This window comes from Oncorhynchus mykiss, chromosome 24, assembly GCF_013265735.2.
Source record: "Oncorhynchus mykiss isolate Arlee chromosome 24, USDA_OmykA_1.1, whole genome shotgun sequence".
Lineage (NCBI taxonomy): Eukaryota > Metazoa > Chordata > Actinopteri > Salmoniformes > Salmonidae > Oncorhynchus > Oncorhynchus mykiss.
In genome coordinates this window covers 20697761-20724853 of record NC_048588.1, presented here as the reverse complement: position 1 = coordinate 20724853, position 27093 = coordinate 20697761, and the positions used below count along the sequence as shown (strand labels likewise).

Here is a 27093-nt window from a genome sequence, read left to right as displayed (position 1 = left end):
TGGCATCTTTGGCACTATGGTTAGTATATATGTGGATTCTCTTAGCTTTTGGATGACTTTTTGCCTTTCTCCTCCTGTATTTTAATATTTTATGTCCTCAACTTCCTTTGTAGGAGATTTCATGGAGCCTCTCCTCAAAACTATTGTATACTTGTATACTTTATCTGAACAAGACTGCCACCCTGTGTCCAATTTCTATACTACACACCTGTGGTTATTATACAGTAATGTAGCTTACTGTATATCTGTATATTACATTTGGATGAAATATACTTTACTCCAACAGCATGTATGCAATCACTTGGAGACTATTTACAGTGTTGTTTTATCAACATTCACGTTTGCATTTGTACACGCCAGCCTGTTCAAACAACTGTCTTCCAACAAGCCTCAGGTCTACACTCCTCCTTGACAAACATACTCACCGCTATTATTGCAATAATCATCATGACTTCGTGGGTTGGATCTTGAAGTTAAGAATGTCACAGTTGGCAGGGAATATGCCAGATGGCACGGCTAATAAATTAGCACCTTGTTAGTGTTCCTCGTGTACATACACAATTGTATTTATTCCCATTGTGGCATTGGCACTGTAATAAGATTGTAGTACGATTACATTAACGTTAGCCTAGATACACGTGTGAAAAAAACGATAACACTCGTTTTGTTGGGACAGCTGTCTTTTCAATGATTTTAGCTCATCATACACTTGAAGTTGCTACATTATAGGCTGCTATCAAAGTTGGCCGTTGACATTGAACAGTGACCAGCAGTCATTATGGGCACTTAACCCGTTTGAGTGAAGCGCATACCTCCCCTGAGTCTGACCCACCTCCCTCCAGTGGATTTCAGAATTTCTCTACAGAGGTAGCTTCCAAAACAAGGTAAAACTTTTTACTTACTATTTTTTGGTTGGTCTGTATTTGTCTGCAAAACGTTACAAAATAAGATATCAACCTACTGTTCTTTCAGATTTTAAACGTTTTATGAGGAAAACATGAGAGCGTTGTGAAGCCTTATCCACAATGACATTTATTCTTGACATAACACAGGCTTTTTATTCGCTGTCAATCCTCACAGTTCAGAAGGTAACACTTGTGAACGAATATGATTACAAGCTGCCTCAAACGTCCTAAGGCTAGACAGAAAATATCATACAATGAATTTAGACTTCAGAGACCTTTGCTGTGTATTCTTTATTATTCTTTATTTAGGCAACTTTTTGGTGGTGTTTTTCATGTCGTGGGCACGTGCAGGTGTACATTTAAAAAATATATATATAAATAATAATGATTAAAAAAATATCTTTATAAGGCTGATCTCATTGTTGTCCTATATACAACAAATGTAAATGTATTTTAAAGAGCTTAAGGGCGTCTCTTTCTGAGAAGACATGAGTCGATGCAATTTAATTATCCAATTACACTAACTTAGAGACAGATTAAGTAGGCAAAAACATCACATTGCACAAAACATTTCCTTTTATAAGTTATCACTGTTGTCTGCTACTTGGCTACTACATGTATATATTTTTTTAAAAAGCCTACCTCTGATTTATAGACAGTTCACACCCACAATATGACATTACAAAATGTCTTACATTGAACTATAATGTGAATAGCTAACATCAATGTCCAAATCACTGAGACAGGACAGAGGTAGCATTCATTATGTGGCTTCCATATTCATGTAACTTTTTATCTGACAACTTTTTAGCTGTATGCTTTTTAGCTGTTTGCCCAACATTTATAAGCCATTTTCACTAACAAGTCTTCACAAGGTTGCTGGTGTTGTATTTGCTGTTGGTAATGAAGGACAAAGTATTCATAACTTCTATCAGAATTGACCTGAAGTCAACAGGAGATCTCTGGTCAACTCGAGTTGTGTAGTATTTAACGTGCAAAAGTTGGCTTTATGGATCAAGGAACATGACTCTGAATATTCAATTGACAGTGAATTCTAGTGTCAACATCAATTTTATTTTACTTTATCATCGAGTTGGCGATAACAATACTCAAATTGTGTCTTTGATTGTAGCCTACTGGGTAGCACAAACTATTAAATGTATTTATAGAGATGTGATTGATTTAAGTAAAGCAGGCAACCCGTCTAAATTCAAACTAAGGGAAGTCAGCAGAATTTAATTGAGAAGGGAAAAAACATTGGAATGAGGGGTTTCAACATGGCATTTAGACAGGCAGCCCAATTCTGATCTTTTTGGTAATTGGTCTTTTGACTAATCAGATCAGCTCTGAAAAAGATCTGATGTGAAAAGATCTGATGTGATTGGTCAAAAGACCAATTAGTGGAAAAAAGATCAGAATTGGGCTGTGTGTGTGAAGGCAGCCAATATGTCAGATCGTTTACACCGGAATAAATCCTTACCTATTTAGGGATTAATTATACCCAGCATAGGTATGGCAAAATTACAGTCATTCTAATTTCAACTGACTGCCAACTCAACATAGTCTTTTGTTTCTCAATGACTGTAAATCATGATTAATCACCTTATTTCACTCACTGTATGTGATTTATTTAACAAGGCGTTGATCTCTCCAGTGTTCAGAAAAAACTAAAGCACATTAATTGAACCACTTTAGTCCAATTCTCCACCCACTGCACATCATCAGAGCTGTTTGTAGTTGAGAGAAAATAATACGGAGTACACTTAGTCCATGTGACCGCAGAGGAAAATCACATTAACTTAAATGAATTACTGTTTGATCCAGCATGATTTACTGAATTTCTGTTTGATCCAGCATGATTTACTGAATTGCTGTTTGATCCAGCATTATTTATTGAATTAGTGTTTGATCCAGCATGATTGACTGAATTAGTGTTTGATCCAGCATGATTGACTGAATTAGTGTTTGATCCAGCATGCTTTTCTGAATTAATGTTTGATCCTGCTTGATTTACTGAATTACTGTTTGATCCAGCATGATTGACTGAATTAGTGTTTGATCCAGCATGATTGACTGTTCATTTACAGTCTTCACAACATTCTCCATGCAGAGCCTGATCTTGACATGAAGTGAAGAGGTTTATCACCTTACCTTGAATATTCATATCAACTCTGCAGATGCTAGATACCTGAGCAATGCCTCTGGAGCTCTGAGCTTAGAGACAGACGCTGCCCATCACATCCCATCACTGACTGCCTCAACAGGCCACAAGGCCCAACTCCAGGCCCTATCCATACCAGCCTTGGGGAGAGAGAGAACCTGAGTCACCATGATAGACTTGAGCCATCTGACGGAGGAGGAACAGTCGATGATCATGACTGTGCTGAAGAGAGACGAAGAGCTGAAGAAAGCAGAGGAGGAGAGGATCAAGTGAGTTTGTGATAGCCATATTCTCACAGCTCTGAACCATGACTGTGATTAGAGTATTTCCTAGTTTTCACACCTAATTTTTACAGCATTAGTGTTGCCCCACTTAGCATCTCCACCCTCTAGCTGAAATTATAGTTATGTAATCAAATACATGCTTTGTGTATTGCAAGTAAATATGCAATATTTGCAATAATGTTATGTTTTCAATATTGTTTTATTTTTTAGTGCCTATTCATTCCCTTTCATTCTATGAAGACAGTGGGTCTATGTCAACCTCCCCAACCTGTGTGGGAGTGGTAAACAGGCTGGTGAGGTGATGTTTGTCTGCCTGTAATATAATAATAACTCAGCCGGATACAGACACAGCCTACACCACAGAGAGGCTTCAATGTGAGATAAGCAATTCGATTATCACTCCAATTCAACGTTACAGAACCACGTGGGAGAGAAAAATGCAGGCTCGATGGTCCGAAATAGATACCCTCAGAGGTAGAACACAGAGATACACCTCACTGCATTTAACCATGGAATCCTGAGGCACATCCACTACATAAACAACGTTGTGTTGATGTATACTCAGACATACTTAGAATTTCTTGTCATGTCATTACACATTCAGACGTGTCATCTAAGGACAACTGGGTATCTTAAATGAGCTTCAGTGTTAAGCCTTCTTGTCAAAGCAGTTCCACAGTGAGACAAAAGTTGAGAAACAAAGGCCTATTCATTCTGTAATGGAGTTGGCCAGACAAGTCTATTTCTAACAGTAGAAGACTGGAGACTGACTCTGTATGGTTGACTTGTCTGTGTACAGCCATTGCCTTAGCGTAAAAGGATTAGCGCCAATCATGTGTAATACTGTGCTACCCCCTTTCACATGACCAGGGTTGTTTACATTCTCTTTTCCACCTTCTCCCTCCTTAATCCTCCACCCCCTCCCTCCTCCCTTTTTGCGGACGACTTTGTCAATCATTTTGAAAAGAAGGTTGACGATATCCGCTCCTTATTCACTCAACCTATAGAGTCCACTGGTCCCACTCACACAGAAGTACCCTACACCTTGACCTCTTTCTCCCCTCTCTCTCCAGATGAAATCCAGCGACTAGTGAGGTCAGCGCCCAACAACCTGCCCGCTCGACTCCATCCCTTCCTCCCTTTTCCAGACCATCTCTGGAGAACTTTTCACTTCCCTCATCAACTCATCGTTGACCACTGGCTATGTCCTCTCTGACTTCAAAATGTCCCAAGTGGTTCCCCTCCTCAAGAAACCAACACTCAACTCCTCTGATGTCAAAAACTACAACTGGTATCTCTTTCTTTTCTTTCCAAAACACTTGAGCGTGCTGTCTCTAACCAACTCTCTCGCTATCTCTCTCATAACGATCTTCTTGACTATAACCAGTCAGTCTTCACGACAGGTAACTCTACCTAGACTGCTCTTCTCTATGTCACAGAGGCTCTCCGCATCACCGAAGCTGATTCTCTCTGTTCTTATCCCCCTAAATCTATCCGCTGCCTTTGACACCGTGAACCATCAGATCCTTTCCACCCTCTCGGGGCTGAGCGTCTCAGGCTATGCACATTCTTGGATTGCATCCTACCTGGCAGGCCGCTCCTACCTGGTGACTTGGAGAGGATCTGTGTCTGCACCACGCACTCTCCCTACTGGTGTCCACCAGGGCTTGGTTCTAGGCCCTCTTCTCTTTTCTCTATACACCAAGTCACTCAGCTATGTCATATCCTCACATGGTCTCTCCTATCATTGCTATGAGGATGACACTCAACTATTTTTCTCCTTCCTCCCTTCTAACACCCAGGTGGCGACACGCATCTGCGTGCCTGGCAGATATTTCAGCTTGAATGTCGGCCTACCACCTCAAGCTCAACCTCGACAAGACGGAGTTGCTTTTCCTCCCAGGGAAAGCCTGCCCGCTTAAAGACCTCTCCATCACGGTTGACAACTCCACGGGGTCCCCCTCCCAGAATGCAAAGAACCTTGGCGTGATCCTGGACAACACCCTGTCATTCACTGCAAATATCAAAACAGTGATTCGCTCTGCAGGTTCATGCCCTACAACATTCATAGAGTACAACCTTTCCTCACAAAGGAAGTGGTGTAGGTCCTAATCCAGAAACTTGTCATCTCCTGTCTGGCCTACTGCAACTCGCTGTTGACTGGGCTCCCCGCTTGTGCCATCAAATCCCTGCAATTTATCCAGAACGCTGCAGCCCACCTGGTGTTCAACCTTCCGAAGTTCTCCCATGTCACCCTGCTCCTCCCCACACTACACTGGCTTCCAGTCAAAGCTTCCATCCACTACAAGACCATGGTACTTGCCTATGGAGCAGCTAGAATAACTGCCCCTCCCCACCTTCAGGCTATGCTCAAACCCTACACCCCAACCTGAGTACTATGTTCTGCCACCTCTGGTCTCTTGGCCCTTCCACCCCTACGGGAGGGCGGCTCCCGCTCAGCCCAGTCCAAGCCTTTCTCTGTCCTGGCACTCCAATGGTGGAACCAGCTTCCCCCTGAAGCTGAGGGCAGCAGGGTCCATCTCCCAAAAACATATGAAACCCTACGTCTTCAAAGAGTATCTTAAATAATCCCACAGCACCCACACTTCTCACCGCAACACCACCCAAATAAAAAAATAAAACATTTGAAAATGGCTTTTCGTGAACTAACACTCGCACTTTACCCCCCTCTGACTTTGCTGATAGCTTCTTGATAGAGGAAAAATGTACTTACTGTACTATGACTGTGATATGTGGTTGTCCCACCTCGCTATCTTAAAATGAATGCACTTACTATAAGTCACTCTGGATAGCGTCTGCTAAATGACTAAAATGTCAAATGCAAAAGGAAAGATGATTCCTAACCCTGCTAGTGGCAAAACCTTTGAGATTCCCAATCATGTGCACTCTTTCTCTTATTGTAACAGAATTATATTTCACAAGAAAGTTTGCAAACAGCAAAGACGCTGTAGCTTTTCAAAGAAGTCAGGTTCATCATCAAGTTCCAGTTTATGTTACGGTGCGTGAATGAGGACCCAAAAGCGAATTAACGTAAACAGAACTTCTTAAGTAAGTAAGTAAGGGCTGTGAGAGGAGCTGCCACCTGACCGAAATTACGGATGAAACGACGATAGAAGTTCGCGAAGCCGAGAAAGCGCTGCAGCTCGACGCGTGACTTAGGGACGGGCCAATCAATGACAGCTTGGACCTTAGCGGGATCCATCTTAATGCCTTCAGCGGAAATAACAGAACCGAGAAATGTGACGGAGGAGGCATGAAAAGAGCACTTCTCAGCCTTCACAAAAAGACAATTCTCTAAAAGGCGCTGGAGGACACGTCGAACGTGCTGAACATGAATCTGGAGTGACGGTGAAAAAATCAGGATATCGTCAAGGTAAACGAAAACAAAGATGTTCAGCATGTCTCTCAGGACATCATTGACTAATGCCTGAAAGACAGCTGGAGCGTTAGCGAGGCCGAAAGGAAGAACCCGGTATTCAAAGTGCCCTAACGGAGTGTTAAACGCCGTCTTCCACTCGTCCCCCTCCCTGATGCGCACGAGATGGTAAGCGTTACGAAGGTCCAACTTAGTGAAAAACCTGGCTCCCTGCAGGATCTCGAAGGCTGAAGACATAAGAGGAAGCGGATAACGATTCTTCACTGTTATGTCATTCAGCCCTCGATAATCTATGCAGGGGCGCAGGGACCCGTCCTTCTTCTTAACAAAAAAAAACCCCGCTCCGGCGGGAGAGGAGGAGGGGACTATGGTACCGGCGGCAAGAGCTACAGACAAATAATCTTCGAGAGCCTTACGTTCGGGAGCCGACAGAGAGTATAGTCTACCCCGGGGGGGAGTGGTTCCCGGAAGGAGATCAATACTACAATCATGCGACCGGTGTGGGGGAAGAGAGGTGGCCCTGGACCGACTGAACACCGTGCGCAGATCGTGATATTCCTCCGGCACCCCTGTCAAATCACCAGGCTCCTCCTGTGAAGAAGAGACAGAGGAAACAGGAGGGATAGCAGACATTAAACATTTCACATGACAAGAGACGTTCCAGGAGAGGATAGAATTACTAGACCAATTAATGGAAGGATTATGACAAACTAGCCAGGGATGGCCCAAAACAACAGGTGTAAAAGGTGAACGAAAAATTAAAAAAGAAATGGTTTCGCTATGATTACCAGAAACAGTGAGGGTTAAAGGTAGCGTCTCACGCTGAATCCTGGGGAGAGGACTACCATCCAGGGCGAACAAGGCCGTGGACTCCCTTAACTGTCTGAGAGGAATGTCATGTTCCCGAGCCCAGGTCTCGTCCATAAAACAGCCCTCCGCCCCAGAGTCTATTAAGGCACTGCAGGAAGCTGACGAACCGGTCCAGCGTAGATGGACCGACAAGGTAGTGCAGGATCTTGAAGGAGAGACAGGAGTAGTAGCGCTCACCAGTAGCCCTCCGCTTACTGATGAGCTCTGGCTTTTACTGGACATGAAGTGACAAAATGACCAGCAGAACCGCAATAGAGACAGAGGCGGTTGGTGATTCTCCGTTCCCTCTCCTTAGTCGAGATGCGGATACCTCCCAGCTGCATAGGCTCAGCCTTTACCTCTGCGCGGAGACCCTCCAGAAAACGAGCGAGCAAAGCCGGCTCGTTCCAGCCACTGGAGGTAGCAAGAGTGCGAAACTCAATAGAGTAGTCTGTTATGGATCGATTACCTTGACATAGGGAAGACAGGGCCCTGGAAGCCTCCTCCCCAAAAACAGATCGATCAAAAACCCGTATCATCTCCTCCTTAAAGTCCTGATACTGGTTAGTACACTCAGCCCTTGCCTCCCAGATTGCCGTGCCCCACTCACGAGCCCGTCCAGTAAGGAGAGATATGACGTAGGCGACACGAGCAGTGCTCCTGGAGTAAGTGTTGGGCTGGAGAGAAAACACAATATCACACTGGGTGAGGAACGAGCGGCATTCAGTGGGCTCCCCAGAGTAACACGGCGGGTTATTGATTCTGGGCTCCGGAGATTCGAAAGCCCTGGAAGTGGCCGGTGGATCGAGGCGGAGATGGTGAACCTGTTCTGTGAGGTTGGAGACTTGGGTGGCCAGGGTCTCAACGGCATGTCGAGCAGCAGACAATTCCTGCTCGTGTCTGCCTAGCATCGCTCCCTGGATCTCGACGGCTGAGTGGAGAGGATCCGAAGTCGCTGGGTCCATTCTTGGTCGGATTCTTCTGTTACGGTGCGTGAATGAGGACCCAAAAGCGAATTAACGTAAACAGAACTTCTTTAATAACAAAACATAGGTAGGCTCAGATGGACCGGCAGATTCCGACAGGACAGGACAAGGTTGCAGCAAACATGACGATAGTCTGGTTCAGGCATGAAAAACACAAACAAGAATCCGACAAAGACAGGAACAAAAACAGAGAGAGATATAGAGGACTAATCAGAGGGAAAAAGGGAACAGGTGGGAAAAGGGGTGACGAGGTAGTTAGGAGGAGACAAGGAACAGCTGGGGGAAAGAGGGGGAGAAAAGGTAACCTAATAACGACCAGCAGAGGGAGACAGGGTGAAGGGAAAGGACAGAAACAAGACACAACATGACAATACATGACAGTTTAGCCTTTTCTCTAGTTTGCATATTTAAAAAGTAAACAAATGCAATTAAATATTATTTGATTATAAACCTGATATCACTTCCTTAATCGAATAAAGTGTGTTATATAAACTCAGCAAAAAAAGAAACGTCCCTTTTTCAGGATCCTGTCTTTCAAAGATAATTTGTAAATATCCAAATAATTTCACAGATCTTCATTGTAAAGGGTTTAAACACTGTTTCCCATGCTTTTTCAATGAACCATAAACAATTAATGAACATGCACCTGTGGAAAGGTCGTTAAGACACTAACAGCTTACAGACGGTAGGCAATTAAGGTCACAGTTATGAAAACTTAGGACACTAAAGAGGCCTTTCTACTGACTCTGAAAAACACCAAAAGAAAGATGCCCAGGGTCCCTGCTCATCTGCGTGAACGTACCTTAGGCATGCTGTAAGAAAGCATGAGGACTGAAAAGGCAATAAATTGCAATGTTCGTACTGTGAGACGCCTAAGACAGCTCCACAGGGAGACAGAATGGACAGCTGATCGTCCTTGCGGTGGCAGACCACATGTAACAACACCTGTACAGGATCGGTACATCCGAACATCACACCTGTGGCACAGGTACAGGATGGCAACAACAACTGTCTGAGTTACACAAGGAATGCACTATCCCTCCATCAGTGCTCTGTCCACAACAGGGTGAGAGAGGCTGGACTGAGTGCTTGTAGGCCTGTTGTAAGGCAGGTCCTCACCAGACATCACCGGGGAGGGGGGGGGGGGGGTATTTCCCCTTTATTTAACCAGGTAGGACAGTTGAGAACAAGTTCTCATTTACAACTGCGACCTGGCCAAGATAAAGCAAAGCAAAGCAAAAACAACAACACAGAGTTACACATGGGATAAACAAACGTACTGTCAATAACACAATAGACAATCTGTACACAGCGTGTGCAAATGAAGTAAGGAGGTAAGGCAATAAATAGGCCATAGTGGTGAAGTAATTACAATTTAGCAATTAACACTAAATACAGGTGTGCAAAATAGCAGAAAAAAACTAAAATGGGGATGAGGTAAGTAGTTGGTTGGATGGGCTATTTACTGATGGGCTGTGTACAGCTGCAGTGATCGGTAAGCTGCTCTGACAGCCGATGCTTGAATTTAGTGAGGGAGATATAAGTCTCCAACTTCAGTGATTTTTGCAATTCGTTCCAGTCACTGGCAGCAGAGGAAAGGAAAGGCGGCCAAAGGAGGTGTTGGCTTTGGGAATGACCAGTGAAATATACCTGCTGGAGCGCGTGCTACGGGTGGGTGTTGCTATGGTGACCAGTGAGCTGAGATAAGGCGGAGCTTTACCTAGCAAAGATTTATAGATGACCTAGAGCCAGAAGGTTTGGCGACGAATATGTAGCAAGGACCAGCCAACGAGAGGATACAGGTCGCAATGGTGGGTAGCATATGGTGCTTTGGTGACAAAACGGATGGGACTGTGATAGACTGCATCCAATTTGCTGAGTAGAGTGTTGGAGGCTATTTTGTAAGTGACATCACCGAAGTCAAGGATCAGCAGGAGAGTCAGTTTTACGAGGCTATGTTTGGCAGCATGAGTGAAGGAGGCTTTGTTGCGAAATAGGAAGCCAATTCTAGATTTAATTTTGGATTGGAGATTCTTAATATGAGTCTGGAAGGAGAGTTTACAGTCTAGCCAGACACCTAGGTATTTATAGTTGTCTACATATTCTAAGTCCGAACCGTCCAGAGTAGTGATGCTAGGCGGGCAGGCAGGTGCGGGCAGCAATCGGTTGAAGAGCATGCATTTAGTTTTACTAGCGTTTTAAGAGCAGTTGGAGGCCATGGAAGGAGTGCTGTTTGGCATTGAAGCTCGTTGGGAGGTTTCTTCACTGACTAGTCACGTTTTGTTCTCACCAGGGGTGATGGTTGGATTCGCGTTTATCATCAAAGGAATGAGCGTTACACGAGGCCTGTACTCTGGAGCGGGATCGATTTGCAGGTGGCGGGTCCGTCATGGTCTGGGGAGGTGTGTCACAGCATCATTGGACTGAGCTTGTTGTCATTGCAGGCAATCTCAACACTGTGCGTTACAGGGAAGACATTCTCCCCCCTCATGTGGTACCCTTCCTGCAGGCTCATCCTGACATGACCCTCCAGCATGACAATGCCACCAGCCATACTGCTCCTTCTGTGCGTGGTTTCCTGCAAGACAGGAATGTCAGTTTTCTGCCATGGCCAGCAAAGAGCCCGGATCTCAATCCCGTTAAGCATGTCTGGGACCTGTTGGATCGGAGGGTGAGAGCTAGGGCCATTCCCCCCAGAAATGTCCGGGAACTTGCAGGTGCCTTGGTGGAAGAGTGGGGTAACATCTCACTGCAAGAACTGGCAAATCTGGTGCAGTCCATGAGAAGGAGATGCACTGCAGTACTTAATGCAGCTGGTGGCCACACCAGATACTGACTGTTACTTTTGATTTTGACCCCACCTTTGTTCAGGGACACATTATTCCATTTCTGTTTGTCACATGTCTGTGGAACTTGTTCAGTTTATGTCTCAGTTGTTGAATCTTATGTTCATACAAATATTTACACATGTTAATTAAGTTTGCTGAAAATAAACGCAGTTGACAGTGAGAGGGCGTTTCTTTTTTTGCTGAGTTTATGATGTGGCATTAGTGAGGAGTTGTGTTCAAACAGATATGCTGCAGCTTCAGGTGGTTGCCTGTGGTGGTATGGCCCTTTTGTTTGCCCAAGGAATTATGTTTCCCTCATAATATGAGAGTAGCTACACAGAACAACCATGAATAGAAACTAGTAATGGTGTCACTGTCTTGGTCAAACTCACTTGTTCACAGGCAATTATTGTATGTACTCTCAGTGCATATTCAGCTCAACAATGTTGTTACAAAGAAAACATATTACTTAATCACCAACAAGGAATTCTAAGGGAAATCATTGTTGAGCCTTCCCTCATTTAACACTGATTGAATGAAATAAGTGGTTTCTCCTCACAAAGAATGTGGAACTATTTGGCACAAGCTCTGTATTGTGTTTCCATGTCTATAGGTTTAGATTGTTAACTCATGTGGTGGTAAATGTACCTTTCCCTGTCAACGTTTAGCCTATAGTGTGTCTCTCAACCAAATCAAATGGTTAGCAGATGTTAATCGAATGTAGCGAAATGCTTATGTTTCTAGTTCTGACCATGCAGTAATATCTAACAAGTAATCTAACAAATTCACAACGGCTACCTTATACACACAAATGTAAAGGGATGAATAAGAGTATGTACATATAAATATATGGATGAGCGATGGCCATGCGGCCTAGGCAAGATGCATTAGATGGTATAGAATACAGTTTATGCAGTTGAAGTCGGAAGTTTACATACACCTTAGCCAAATACATTTAAACTCAGTTTTTCACAATTCTTGACATTTAATCCTAGTACGAATTCCCTGTCTTAGGTCAGTTAGGATCACCAAGTTATTTTAAGAATGTGAAATGTCAGAATAATAGCAGAGAGAATGAGTTTCATCTTTTATTTTTTTCATCACATACCCAGTGGGTCAGAAGTTTCCATACACTCAGTTAGTATTTGGTAGCATTGCCTTTAAATTGTTTAACTTGGGTCAAATGTTTTGGGTAGCCTTCCACAAGCTTCCCACAATAAGTTGGGTGCATTTTGGCCCATTCCTCCTGACAGATCGGGTGTAACTGAGTCACGTTTGTAGGCCTCCTTGCTCGCACACACCTTTTCAGTTCTGCCCACACATTTTCTATAGGATTGAGGTGAGGGCTTTGTGATGGCCACTCCAATACCTTGACTTTGTTGTCCTTAAGCCATTTTGCCACAACTTTGGAAGTATGCTTGGGGTCATGGTCCATTTGGAAGACCCATTTACAAACAAGTTTTTACTTCCTGACTGATGTCTTGAGATGTTGCTTCAATATATCCTCATCATTTTCCTACCTCATGATGCCATCTATTTTGTGAAGTGCACCAGTCCTTCCTGCAGCAAAGCACCCCTACAACGTGATGCTGCCACCCCCGTGCTTCACAGTTGGGATGGTGTTCTTCGGTTTGCAAGCCTCCCCCTTTTTCCTCCAAACATAACAATGGTCATTATGTTCAAACAGTTCTATTTTTGTTTCATCAGACCAGAGGACATTTCTCCAAAAAGTACGATCTTTGTCCCTATGTGCAGTTGCAAACTGTAGTCTGACTTTTTTAATGGTGGTTTTGGAGCAGTGGCTTCTTCCTTGCTGAGCGGCCTTTCAGGTTATGTCGATATAGGACTCGTTTTACTCTGGCTATAGATACTTTTGTACCTGTTTCCTCCAGCATCTTCACATGGTCCTGTTGTTCTGGGATTGATTTGCACTTTTCGCACCAAAGTACATTCATCTCTAGGAGACAGAACGCGTCTCCTTCCTGAGCGGTATGACGGCAGCTTGTTCCGATGGTGTTTATACTTGCGTACTATTGTTTGTACAGATGAACGTGGTACCTTCAGGCGTTTGGAAATTGCTCCCAATGATGAACCAGACTTGTGGAGGTCTACAATTGTTTTTCTCAGGTCTTGGCTGATTTCTTTTGATTTTCCCATGATGTCAAGCAAAGAGGCACTGAGTTTGAAGGTAGGCCTTGAAATACATCCATATATACACCTCCAATTGACTCAAATGATGTCCATCAGCCTATCAAAAGCTTCTAAAGCTATGACATAATTTTCTGGAATTTTCCAAGCTGTTTAAAGGCACAGTCAACTTAGTGTTTGTAAACTTCTGACCCACTGGAATTGTGATACAGTGAATTATAAGTGAAATAATCTGTCTGTAATCAATTGTTGGAAAAATTACTTGTGTCATGCACAAAGTAGATGTCCTACCCGACTTGCCAAAACTATAGTTTATTAACAAGAAATGTGTGGAGTGGTTGAAAACCTAAGTGTATGTAAACTTCCGACTTCAACTGTACATATGAGATGAGTAATATAGGATATGTAAACATTATTAAGGTGGCGTTATTTAAAGTGACTAGTGATACATTTATTAAATCCATTTAATTTAATGGCATTGCCTAAAGGTAATTATTCAGAATCACATCCTTGACTGAACTGTGTTCTAGCTATGACCTCTGCTTATGTAATGTGTTTAATGGGTAACTGTACCGTATACTGTAATGCACCTGTGTGTGTTTTTCCCATCAGACAGCTGCAGAAAACCAGCGCCCCAGTGGAGAGCAGGCTCAAGTATCTGACAGGAGAGTGGTTTTACGAGGCCAAGTCTCTGAGACACAGGGATAAGATCCATGGCTCCGAAATCATCCTGGCCTCCATGAAGCAGAGGAAAGCAGGTTCTTTAGGTGGGTCAAAAACACTGTTCAAACACTAATTGAGTGCTGCATTCAGTAAGTCATTCTCAGTACACACATACTGCCGTATAATGAAAAAGCTATACATCAGAGTAGAATGTGTACTGAAGAGTGCTACCAAACCACACTGTTTTGAGTTCAAAGTCAGGCCGCAAAGGTACTGTATTTAGTACTAAACGCTTATTGCGTCATGATTGCAAGGTGTCCCGATATCTTTCCAACTGTTCCATTATCTGGTTTTAATGTCCATTCTAGAACGTCCTTCTAACCAATCAGGAACAACTATTCAACAATGCTGTGGTATAAGTAAAGTTTATGATATCGGGTTGGTATGTACAGATCATCAGCAGACATGGGTTTTTGAGTATTTTTTTGTCTGTCTGTCTGTCTGTCTGTCTGTCTGTCTGTCTGTCTCTGTCTCTGTCTCTCTTTCTCTTTCTCTCTCTTTTCTCTCAGATGGGTTTCTGTCCAGACCCAGAGCAGTCAGCAGTAAAGTCTCAGACATCACCCCCCCTCCAAAACCTGCCAGGCTCCTGGTGGCACCAACACGGCCCCAAGAGAACAGGTGATCCAATGCACCCCTCTTTCCTCATCCATCCCTAACCCATTCCTCTCTCTACTGTAACCCATTACTCTACCTAGTCTCATAACCATGCCTTAAGGCTAAGTCAGTATAGCAGTTCATCATGATTGATCAATCATAGTGCTTGCCTGTACAGAGTGAGTGAGATACTCGGGTGTTTGAACAGCTCCTGAGTCCTGTGGTGTGTGTGCGTCTTAGGTGTGTCTCGTGACTCAATTGGAGTCAACATAGGTGGTGCTCACTGTTTGCATGGAATCTGTCTGCTCTGTTATACTTACAGGATGTGGTCTCACAAGGCTAGGAGTCAGTCACTATGGGAATGCTATAAAAAGTTATTATTTTGAGAAGTCGGTAATTCAATTTGATAGGCCTTTAATTGTATGTTTGCCTGTTATTGTACAGATAACATGGCAGTATGATTCTCTGCCCAGTCACTTGTATTTGAATCGGTTCAAGTTCGGGAGGGGGGCTGCCAAGAGTTTGCGTAGGGAGGGGGTTTGGAAGATTTTGGAAATTGTTTAACGAAAATGTTTAATTCTGATATCTTACACCACTTCCTAAAGTCTATACAAAGTGAAGTCTTGTAGTGAAGCTTGGTGTGTTTGGCATGCTATGCATGAGGTCAAATGGGCTGTGTTTACCTCCCTAACTCCCAGTGGGCATCAGCCAGCTCTCTAGGTGAGTCGGCTCTTCCACAGCCCTGCCTCCCTTTGATGTCACAATTAATCACATGTGAGCAGGCATCAGTTATGCAGGAGGCGTGTTCACTGAACAGCCAGTCACAGAGGTGCTCAGGAATTTCATGAGGAAATGCAAATAGACCACAGATTCCAGTACAGTGTATCCTGGTGCTCTGAGGGCTACTCATTTATAGTATACAACCCCAATTCCTATTCTATTTTGATAGTGGTCATTCTGTCTTTTTTTGCAGCGAAAGCCCCAGTGCATCAGATGCAGAGAAAGAGAGACTAAATTCAGTGGTACGCTCCCCGGGAAGGGTATGTGAGATTTAATTTGCAGAGAATATATGTGAAGCATGAACAGAATAAACAAACAAAGCATTTTCATCTTGTTCTGATTTACTTCTGATTTTCCAATCACCATATGACATATCACGTATGACAGTATTATGAAATATAGATTCATAAACCAATTGCATTTCCTAATCATGTTCTTCTCTTCTCATTCCAGCCAAGGCACAATCCTTTTAATCGAGCATCCCTTATTCTGGAAGTAGAAAAGACAGAAAAACAGTTATCCAATGGAAATCAAGAGGCTGAGAAAGCATCTGAAACGGGTTAGAGTGCAGTGCATACACCTTTTTACACAATCAAGCATTATGCAAACATACAGGTAAATAGAAGAAAATGAGGTTGAGTCAAATTGAGTAACCTGATCTTTCAGGATGCTATGAGAACCTATTTTGGCTGATTTACAAATGTAAATGCTGATTTACAAATGTAGGATCTTCATTTGGTCATTCTTTTGTTGCTCAGAATGTTCCTGGACTTCAGATGAGCTCTGTGATTTACATAAATTCTGAAAAAACACACTGTTATATTAACAGTATTGCACTTTTCATGGAGCCACCTTTTGGCTAGCTAATAGCATATTCACAATCAAACAAAATTATGGACTAAATGTTCAAATCCTTTTGCTGCGGGATTATTTTAGCTGTGGCAATATAGGTCAAATTATGATCCTACATCTGTAGGAAGTTGATACTGATGTCAACCAGGCCTGTGACAAGGCAAGAACTTATCACAGTAAATAATCATCATCTCCTCCATCATCCCCTCTCACGCACACAGAGCCCTTATCTCCCCTGAAGATTCACATGACAGCAGACTCCACCAGTCACAACTCAGCATGGTCTGCCACCTCCGAAGGGTCCTCTCTAGGATTCAGGCCTGTGCCCAAGAAGAGAACCTTCCTCTCCCGGCGCTCTCAGAGCTCTCTTACAGGCAGTGATGTCTCCGTTCCTGGGCAGCAAGGTCATGTAGCTGGGTCAAAGGTTACCGCCCCTGCCCCTCAGGGAAGTCTCCAACATGGCTCTAGCTGGGGCTCCAACCAGTCCAGCCAGGGGGCATTGGATGTTCAGTCAGAGAAAAGTACTCCATCTTCCATCTGTGAGTTACAGAACAATGCAACTCCAGTTTCTCCCTCTAGTCAGCAACTGAACACTTTGAGTCACCTCTCCCATAAGCCACTGAAGGATTTAACCCTAGTCTCCACCAATACTGAGCTGGAGAGAGAGAAAGAGGCCCATGAGAGAGAGAAGAGAGCAGAGGAGCCCTCAGATAACTCACTGAGGACCCCCTCTCTTCTTAGGGAAACTGAGAGTTCCAAAGTTCCATTGAGGCCCCTGAGTGAGCCAAAGCCTCTCAGACTGTTGGAGCTTAGACCAGTCACACACTCTGATAATGACAGACACACAGATAAATCCTACAGAGGTGGTCAGAAGAGTAGCGATGGTCTCATCCAGAGAGAGTTCGTCAGTATGAGTCCTCCTCAGAGCAGAGAGAGGTCTGATGGTCCATTTTCAGAACCTCTGTCCATACCACTCTCTCCGAGTTCAGAACTAACAGCCCCTTCTCACCACCAGCCTGCTCAGCATGCAGCCTTTCAACTCATTGAGATGCAGGACAAGGAGATGATAAGAACCTGCATTGTGGGCACTGCAAGCAGACAGGAGGACGATAGTCTGCCTCCAAGCACTGTAGGTAAGTCCTAAGACAGAAAGTGAGAATTCATGGAGCCCACACTACAATCTAAAACCAGTGTGAAAATGTATTCAAAGTCATTCAAGTGCTTGGCTTAAGGGTACTGTTGATACAGGAACGTGATCAATCAAAGGAATTCTCCCAAATGATGAAGGATATTACTAGGCCACTGTTGAAATGTCTAACCTTCAGATCTTCAGCTTATTTTGTCATTCATCATAACACTTTCATTAACTTTCTTTTTTCAGAACAATGGATGCATCATGAACTCAAAAACCCTGGGGATAAGCCTGATAAGCATGTTCGTAAAAAACGATTAGGGCACAAACCTGCCTCTAAATTAGCCCCCCGTAGTCCCCAATCCACAGGGGAAGAGGGCGACTCCATATCTAAAGTCTTAGAGTGGTTCAGCCGCAGCACCGACAGCAATGACTGGCTGGAGACTGAAAGTGATCAACCAGACATGGAGGAAGACGTGATTGGCCCTGCGAAAACAGATACAGATGATCGGCCTACCTTTGAGAGCAGGTCTCAGCAGACGGAGGGGAAAGCTCTAGAGATGAAGAGAAAGCATGTTGACCCCAGCCTGGATATACAAAGTATTGGAGAAGGAGTGTCAGTGTGTTTAACACCAGATGTAGAGGATGGATCTCAGTCTGAATCCTCTGTGAATCAACCTCCTGACCAGTCACCTCTGAATACAGAAAGATCATACCAGCCCAAGAGACGCATGTCTGAGGCTGAGAGGCTGAGAGCAGCATATAGGAAGGAGTTCAAGCAAGTGATGTTAGATAGAGAAGACGATGTGATATATAGGCAAGAGGATGTGAAGAACGTCAGTGGCCCTCCAGCCAAAGCTACTGGACCACAGGTCACAACACAGGAAGTCAAAGAGAAGGAGGAGGTCCAAGATGAGAACCAACCACCCAAAATCTCCCACCTGAAGTCCTTCTGGGAGAAGGGCAACACCGGGCCCAAGATACTCATCAGCAGATCAATCACTGGCAAAGGACAGCAACAAATGGAGAAAGAGAGAGAACTAGCAGATAAGTCTCATAGAACTGTTCCTGGCCCAGAGTCATACAGTGTGGAGGGGTCGTCCAGGAAGAATCTCGGGGATAGAAAAGAGGATGAACGGTTAAGCCTAGATACTCAACAAAACTCTGCTAGTCAAGATGTGAGAAGTGTTCAGCCGAGTGTTAGCCCTTACAAACAGGAGGTATACACACCCAAACAGAGTGTTGTTATTGCTCCCTCTATAGAGATATGTACACTGCCAACCTGGGATGTTAGCTACACTCATGGGGCTCAAAGTGAAGAGGACGATTTGACATTAACAGAAGAAGATCTCAGAAGATCCCCAATGACAGTAGGCAGAAGAAGCTCAGAGGCAGAAATAGTCTTCCTAACTAGACTCCATCCTCAGCCTGACACGGTGTCCCAGTCCAGACACAGTCCAGAACCTCAGAGATTCTCCCCATCCACACTTAGTCCTCAGCCTGAACTGCTCCTTCAGCCCACAGTTAACCCCCAGCCTGTGAAGCTCTCACCTGCCATACCAAAACCCCAACCTGGCATGCCGTTCAGTCCCAATCCACTGCCTGAACTACTCTTCCAGCCTGCAACCAGCCCAGACTCTAAGAAGTTCCATCAGTCTAGACACAAGGTTGAAAAAGAAAGTGAACCGTTTTCCCTCAAAACTCAGCAGAGCTATGTCAATGAAAAAACAAAGGAGGGTAACGAAATGAAAGAAGATTTTGTGCAGTCATGTGTGTCCAGTAAAAAACAAGACCACACCATTACAGATAAAGGAAATAGCCCACACACTCTGAAGCAGGTTCCCCCTCGACAGGATAGCAAGGCAGACAAGATAAAGCAGCTCAAGTGCTTCTGGGAGCAGGAGAAGAACAGGCCTATATTTTATACAGGTAAATCAAAAGAAGCAGGGGACTCCAGCATGACTCAAATTCCATCATCGGCCCCAGGAAAGCTGAATAAAAGGTTTACCAAGTCTGAGTTTGACCTGAGGTCAATCTGCAACGAATCAGACAGCGACCACAAAGGCGATTCCAACCTTTCCTCTGACAGTAAAAGACAGAATTTCACAGTCTTCACAATGAATCAAAGACTGGAGAATTCGTCCCCAGGTCTTGGAGCAAACCGCTCGCAGTTTAAGAATCTTCGTAACTTCTGGGGTGAGGCCACTTCGAATAGCAGAGGGCCGATCTCTTCTGACAAACCCAAAAGCCTCAAAAAGAAGGAGCCAATGGATGCCCAGAACTCAATGCTTGAGTTAAAGCAATGTGTTGACCCTGATTTCTATAGCAAATCTTCCCCCGGCCGGTCACAAAAGGTCAGTGCAAGACCACCTTTGGATGAGAGCCGGCTTAAGAAAACATCTTCACCTTCTTCACCATCTTCTCCATCTCGCCCTCCATATTTAGTCAGGGGAAACAAAGACCGAGAGCACCAGTCGAGGTCTAAATCGATTGGAGCGGGTTCAGGAGCTATGATTGACACTAAAGTGCACCAGTCAAAGTCTAGATCAGTTGCGGTGGGATCAGGAGCTATGATTGACACTAAAGCCAACTTCTCACCTCAAATCACCGTAGAGTCAGAGCTGCAAAGAGCCCCTGGTGTATCAAGGAGCTCAGAAGAGGACTTCAGCAGAGAGGAAAAGGCCCTGAAGCCCCAAAGCACTGCAGGAAAGGAATCTTGGTCTCACAAAGCTAGAAAAGACAGTTTTGGAAACTCAAGTGGAAGTGGACGTGCAAGTTCCCTTCGGCGTGCCACCAGTATGTTCACATTAGACATGAATGAGGAGCAGGACCAAACTTCTCTGTTGTACCCTAAAAAGACACTAGATATTAGTCCTTTTCAAGCTAAAAGGACACAGGGTAGACGACAGAGTGCTGACAAGCAAGCACTTCTTGGTTCAAGGAGGTCCTCAAAATCATCAGACGAGTCTGAATCTCTGACACCTCGCGCTCGGGCCTTTGTTCCCAGAGACTACCGCCATTACCTGGGGATCACAGAGAAGACCAGCGTCCACACTGCCCTTGCCCTGGCAGTGAAGGAGCAGAAGGAGGCAGAAGGCCCGTCTGGGGCTGAACTTGACCTGAGTGGTGGGCTTGTCAGATCCAGCACCCTAGTGGGCTCAGAGGAGCGCTACAGCAGGAGGAATAGCAAGATAACCCAGCGCCCCCTGGCCCTCTGGTCAAGCCAGGGCAGCACTGACACAGGACGTGAGTCATCATTCAGTGCGTCTGAGAAAGCATCGAGCAGCACGTCTGAAACTTGGTCTAACTCCAGGATCAGTTCAAACCGTGAGTTTTGATGATCTACTGTATACTGTAACACCCTGTTGTCTTAGTACAAGTGTTATGTAACCTGTGTCATTTCATGAAAATATACAAAATGTATTTGTTTATCTGGGTTCCATGTGAAGTCATCTACTTGTAGATGTTTTTGTAGATGAGGCAGCATCCAGGATGCAGTGTCCTTGGCTATCTTTGTCAGTGTAAATAGAGTGTGTGCAGGGAATCAGCTGCCTGTGTTTAATTTGTGGGTTGAACAATACTCTTTTGTAACTTTATTGACATCACATGGTTGTCTAATAGAGCCAACAGCCAAGTAGCCAAGTTTTGCTTTGTTTGAGTTAAGCATTACAGTTCAGGATAGATCTAGAACATTCTTGAGTCTACTTTTATGAGTGATGATATTTACAATATAGCCAGTAAAACAAATTATTTTTGACAACCTCAAATATATTTTTCTCTTCCATCTTAAAAACTCTAAAGAAGCTTGTAAACAACAGACTACATACACTGAGTGTACAAAACATTATGAAAACCTGCTCTTTCCATGACATAGACTAACCAGGTGAATCCAGATGAAAGCTATGATCCCTTATTCATGTCACTTATTAAATCCACTTCAATTAGTGTAGATGAAGGGAAGGAGACAGGTTAAAAAATGATTGTTAAACCTCGAGACAATTGAGACATGGATTGTATACTTGTACCATTCAGAGGGTGAATCGACAAGATAAAATATTTTTAAGTTCCTTTGAACGGGGTATGGTAGTAGGTGCCAGGTTGCAATGCTGCTGGGTTTTTCACAATCAACAGTTTCCCATCTGTATCAAGAATGGTCCACCACCCAAAGGACATCCAGCCAACTTGACACAACTGTGGGAAGCATTGGAGTCAACATGGGTTAGCATCACTGTGGAACTCTTTAGACAACTTGTAGAGTCCATGCCTAGACAAATTGAGGCTGCACTGAGGGCAAAAGGGGGAGGGAGGGTGCAACTCAATATTAGGAAGGTTAATGTTTTGTACCCTGTAAATTATCAGTGTAAAGAGGTAATGTTTTTTTAAACACGTCCATGTGTGGTCCTTATTGAAGGCATCTGCATGTACAGTATGAGCAACTCTTTCTCTAATTTCTGATATTTTAGGTGACAATTATGATGAGGATCAGGACCATGTACAGAAGGCATTGAAGAGAGCTCAGGCCCGCCCACGAAATCTGGCCAAAAGTCTTGAGGACATCACAGCATCCATGCCACCACGTGAGAAATGTCCCTTGTCTTCTCAACCACTATACAAGCATTATAGGGGTGCTGTCAGGATGGGTCAGGTACCAGTATTAATGCAGGTTGGGGTGAAAAAGTAATGTTGTCTTTGTTTTCCACCATTCCCTACAGGACAAGATAGAAGGCTGGCTCCTCTTGATGACATCAGGCGAAGCAGTGATGGTTAAGATTTGTTTTGTACCTTTCTTAGAAATGTTATTTGCCTTTGGTTCGATATTGGGTTAGACAGTTTATACCAAATATAATGTAGAATACAGGCTTTTTATTAGATGTTGTAGAATGCTAGCATTGTTGGGTAATTCAATAGCTACAGTAAGTGATCTATGATAAGGTTAATCAAATCAAATTGTATTGGTCACATACACATGTTTAGCAGATGTTACTGCGGGTGTAGTGAAATGCTTGTATTTCTAGCTCCAACAGTGCAGTAATATCTTCACAACAATACACACAAACCTAAAAGTAAAATAATGGAATTAAGGATATATAAATATTAGGATGAGCGATGTCGGAGTGGCATAGACTAAAATACAGTAGAATATAATACAGTATATACACATGAGATGAGTAAAGCAAAAATATGTAAACATTATTAAAGTGACTAGTGTTCCATTATTAAAGTGGCCAGTGATTTCAAGTATATGTACAGTTGAAGTCGGAAGTTTACATACACTTTAGCCAAATACATTTAAACTCAGTTTTTCACAATTCCTGTGATTTAAGCCTCATAAAAAGTCTTAGGTCAGTTAGGATCACCATGTTATTTTAAGAATGTGAAATGTCAGAATAATAGCAGAGTGATGTATTTCAGCTTTTATTTCTTTCATCACATTCCCAGTGGGTCAGAAGTTTACATACACTCAATTAGTATTTGGTAGCATTGCCTTTAAATTGTTTAACTTGGGTCAAACGTTTTGGGTAGCCTTCCACAGGCTATATTGTAAACCTTCAGGCGTTTGGAAATTGCTCCCAAGGATGAACCAGACTTGTGGAGGTCTACAATTGTTTTTCTGAGGTCTTGGCTGATTTCTTTAGATTTTCCCATGATGTCAAGCAAAGAGGCACTGAGTTTGAAGGTAGGTCTTGAAATACATCCACATATACACCTCCAATTGACTCAAATGATGTCAATTAGCCTATCAGAAGCTTCTAAAGCCATGACATTATTTTCTGGAATTTTCCAAGCTGTTTAAAGGCACAGTTAACTTAGTGTATGTAAACTTCAGACCCACTGGAATTGTGATACAGTGAAATAATCTGTCTGTAAACAATTGTTGTAAAAATGACTTGGTTCATGCACAAAGTAGATGTCCTAACCGACTTACCAAAACTATAGTTTGTTAACAGGAAATTTGTAGAGTGGTTGAAAAATGAGATTTAATGACTCCAACTTAAGTGTATGTAAACTTCTAACTTCAACTGTATATAGGGCAGCAGCCTCTAAGCTGCAGGGTTACGTAACCGGGTGGAAGCCGCCTAGTGATGGCTATTTAACAGTATGATGGCCTTGAGATAGAAGCTGTTTTTCAGTCTCTCGGTCCCAGCACCTGTACTGACCTCGCCTCCTGGATGATAGCGGGGTGAACAGGCAGTGGCTCAGGTGGTTGTTGTTGTCCTTGATGATCTTTTTGGCCTTGCCCCCGGTGATGCGTTGGGCAGACCGCACCACCCTCTGGAGAGTCCTGCGGTTGTGGGCGGTGCAGTTGCCGTTCCAGGCTGTGATACAACCAGACAGGATGCTCTCAATTGTGCATCTGTAAAAGTTTCTGATGGTTTTAGTACCAAGCCGAACAATTAACCTCTCATACCTCTCTTTATGTCCTCCCTCAGCATCTACCCTCCCCTCTGCCTCCTCATCCCTCTACTCTGACACCGAGCATTTGAAGAAGATGAGCAAGTCTGTTCCCTCGTTCCTGCAAAATGAGGTAAAGTCACTGCAGCTTTATTCCATGTGAGCGCTTTAGGTCAAAGAACACTGTATGTCTGTATGTGCACTGGGCATTCTAGCTCTGCTGTCTGTTTTAGAGCGATGGTAGAGACACTGACTCCGCCTCTGAGGACAGTTACCATGGTGGCAGGCAGAACACGGGCAGATCCATGACTAAACTCAGCAGCTCCTCTGGCATGGCATCTGTGTCCTCTGTATGTTCACTTCACGCATGCCCTGCTAAGACGCAACCACTGTTCACATTCGAAGCATGCACATTTTCTGCCTAACCATTTTCTATTGGCAACTATCATGATTATACAATATTAACAGTCTTATTAAATCTCTTAATTGTCCCGTTATCCACAAATTTGATAGTTTTTCACATCCTGACTTTAATGAGAACTGCCTGCATGGCTATGGTTTTATGTGAACTGTTTAAACGTTTTTAACTCTGTGTGCGTGTGTGTGTTAGCTGAGTGGCAGTGTGATGACAATGTACAGTGGCGACTATGGAGGTGTGGAGGTGCAGGGGAGCATCCAGTTCTCCATCAACTACGTCCAGAAGCTCAGGGAGTTCCACATCTTTGTGGCTCAGTGCCAAGATCTGGCGGCCGTCGACCCGAAGAGGGGCCGCTCTGACCCGTGAGTATAGTACCACTATTACACTAGGCCCCTGATTGGATTCCTTATGGTCCCTAAATGTTGGGAATATATAGCCTTGCTTTCTTATTTACTATTCCATATTTGATTGGACACTGCTGAAATACATGGTACTTTGTGTGTATGATTCTTGTGTTTCTTGTCGTAGGTATGTTAAAAGTTACCTGGTGCCTGACAAAGCCAATCTAGGGAAGAGGAAAACGTCCGTGAAGAAGAAGACTGTCAACCCCATTTTCAACGAGCTCCTCAGAGTAAGAGATTTTCTAAAAACTCTATATGATTTACGTTAAATAGAGTAATGTATCTACACATACATAAGGTCTGACATAAAGTGCTTTTAGCAAAACCTCTCTCTCCTGTTCCTTCATCAGTATCGGCTTCGTATGGAGTACCTCCGAACTCAGACCCTCATTCTCTCCGTCTGGCACCATGACACCTTTGGCAGGAACAGTTTTCTGGGCGAAGTTGATGTGGACCTGTCCAAATGGGACTTTAACCACACCCAGATGAACTACTTAGCTCTGAAATCCAGGGTAAGACAACAACACACCTGCTTTGTCGGTGTACTGGTGTCATTCAGCACTGTACTAAAACAATAATACAAAACTGAAATCCACATCTCTGCTTTTGTTATTTATTTAAATGGCTGTGCGTGTTAGTATTGTGTGACATGAAATGTGTATGCCGCTATACACAGTAGGTTGTGGAGGTGTTAGTATGGTTTGGAGTTTGTCCAATGAGGTGGTGGTTCTATATCGTAAATTGGGGTACTCTCTGTGCTGACTTTCTTCCCCTGGTCTCCTCAGCCCACATCCAGTCTGCAGCCCTCAGATGACAGAGGGGAGATGAAACTGGCCATACGCTTCCTGCCTCAGGTCTCCCACAGTAAGAGTCTATACGCCTCACATGTCTTAACTGTCACCAGTCTCTATAAGCAATTTATTATATAGAAAATGTATATTTTATCAAGAAAATGTGTTGCTTTCGTTAACTAGTTACCTTACATTAAAATATTACTTTTATGCAATAGAAAGCTATTGTACACGTTCACTAAATCATGCTTGATTCTGATCCCTAGGCCTAGGTAAGGACCCCCCCTCTAACAAAGGTGAGGTTCACATTTGGGTGAAAGACTGCAAGAACCTTCCCCTCATCAGAGGGGCCACCATCGACCCATATGTCAAGTGGTACGTACGACACATGCCATAAATAATATCAACATTTGAAATGTATGAATGGCTAAATATGATCAAGGAGAACTACAGTTTCTGGGGAGAACAGAAGATGTGGAGGCCTATCATAAAGACATATTCCCTTCTTAGCCTCGATTTCCAGCCTTTCAAATTTGCTTTGCTCAGGATAGTTGTAGGTTGTATATGTAATAATATTGTAAGACTACCTCCTCCGTAGCTTCGTGCTCCCAGATACGAGCAGAAAGAGTCGTCAGAAGACACGGGTGCTGAGGAGGACGGTGGAGCCGGTGTTTAACCACACCATGGTGTACGACGGCTTCAGACAGGAAGACCTGAAAGAGGCTTGCGTGGAGCTAACCGTGTGGGACCGTGACAAGTTGGCTAGTAACTTCCTGGGCGGTCTAAGACTGGGGCCTGGCACAGGTACTAATGGACTTTTCTATTACATTTTCTAGATTTCTCCATAGAAACACGTTCATTTTATTCAATTGATTACAATGGCTAAGCCTAGATTCTCTCCATCTCTTCATACAGGCAGAAGTTATGGGGCGGTGGTGAATTGGATGGACTCGAATGCTGACGAGGTAGCTCTATGGGAACGAATGATGACCTCTCCAAACGAATGGGTGGAGGATGTGCTGCCACTGAGAATGCTGACCACAGCAAAGACTGTGCTAAAATGAGAACGACTCTGAGAGAAAGTCTTCAACCTGCCACAGTTCAAATAACATTGTTGCTTTTTATATTATATACTGTGATGTGTAATCTAGATTAATCAAATACATTTTATATTGGAATATATAGGAATGAAGAAGCACTTGTAAAAATCTACTGAACAAGTTGATGATCATATGTCTCTTTAATACATTTATGTTATATTAATGATAATCATACAAGCCAAATATTATGATTATTATCATCAGCCGAAACACACTTATTTTTGGTGTTTAATCCTCAATTACAACAAGTTTACTCACTCCATTATTTATATTTGTTATGACAGAATTTTCCATGACGAGTGTACATCCTAACATTATTAACCACAATTAAAGAATGTGCAATGATGAGTA

At 43.6% G+C, this 27093-nt stretch overlaps 1 protein-coding gene across 2 annotated transcripts; it reads left to right on the top strand.

The window, feature by feature from the left end:
• The first annotated feature begins 123 nt into the window (after nucleotides 1–123).
• Nucleotides 124–27093, top strand: LOC110503975. 2 transcript variants are annotated; one of them, XM_021582669.2, is made up of 19 exons: nucleotides 124–884; nucleotides 3083–3335; nucleotides 14171–14325; nucleotides 14791–14899; nucleotides 15849–15915; nucleotides 16109–16214; nucleotides 16729–17640; nucleotides 17889–20966; nucleotides 22103–22216; nucleotides 22352–22402; nucleotides 24071–24165; nucleotides 24266–24382; nucleotides 24643–24812; nucleotides 24979–25081; nucleotides 25202–25363; nucleotides 25637–25715; nucleotides 25909–26017; nucleotides 26241–26446; nucleotides 26558–27093. In XM_021582669.2, exons 2-19 carry the CDS (start codon nucleotides 3235–3237, stop codon nucleotides 26704–26706), a joined length of 5883 nt encoding a protein of 1960 aa, XP_021438344.2. In that variant the 5' UTR covers nucleotides 124–884; nucleotides 3083–3234; the 3' UTR covers nucleotides 26707–27093. The 2 variants fall into 2 exon arrangements, with proteins under 2 accessions (XP_021438344.2, XP_036817992.1); XM_036962097.1 differs by lacking the exon at nucleotides 24266–24382.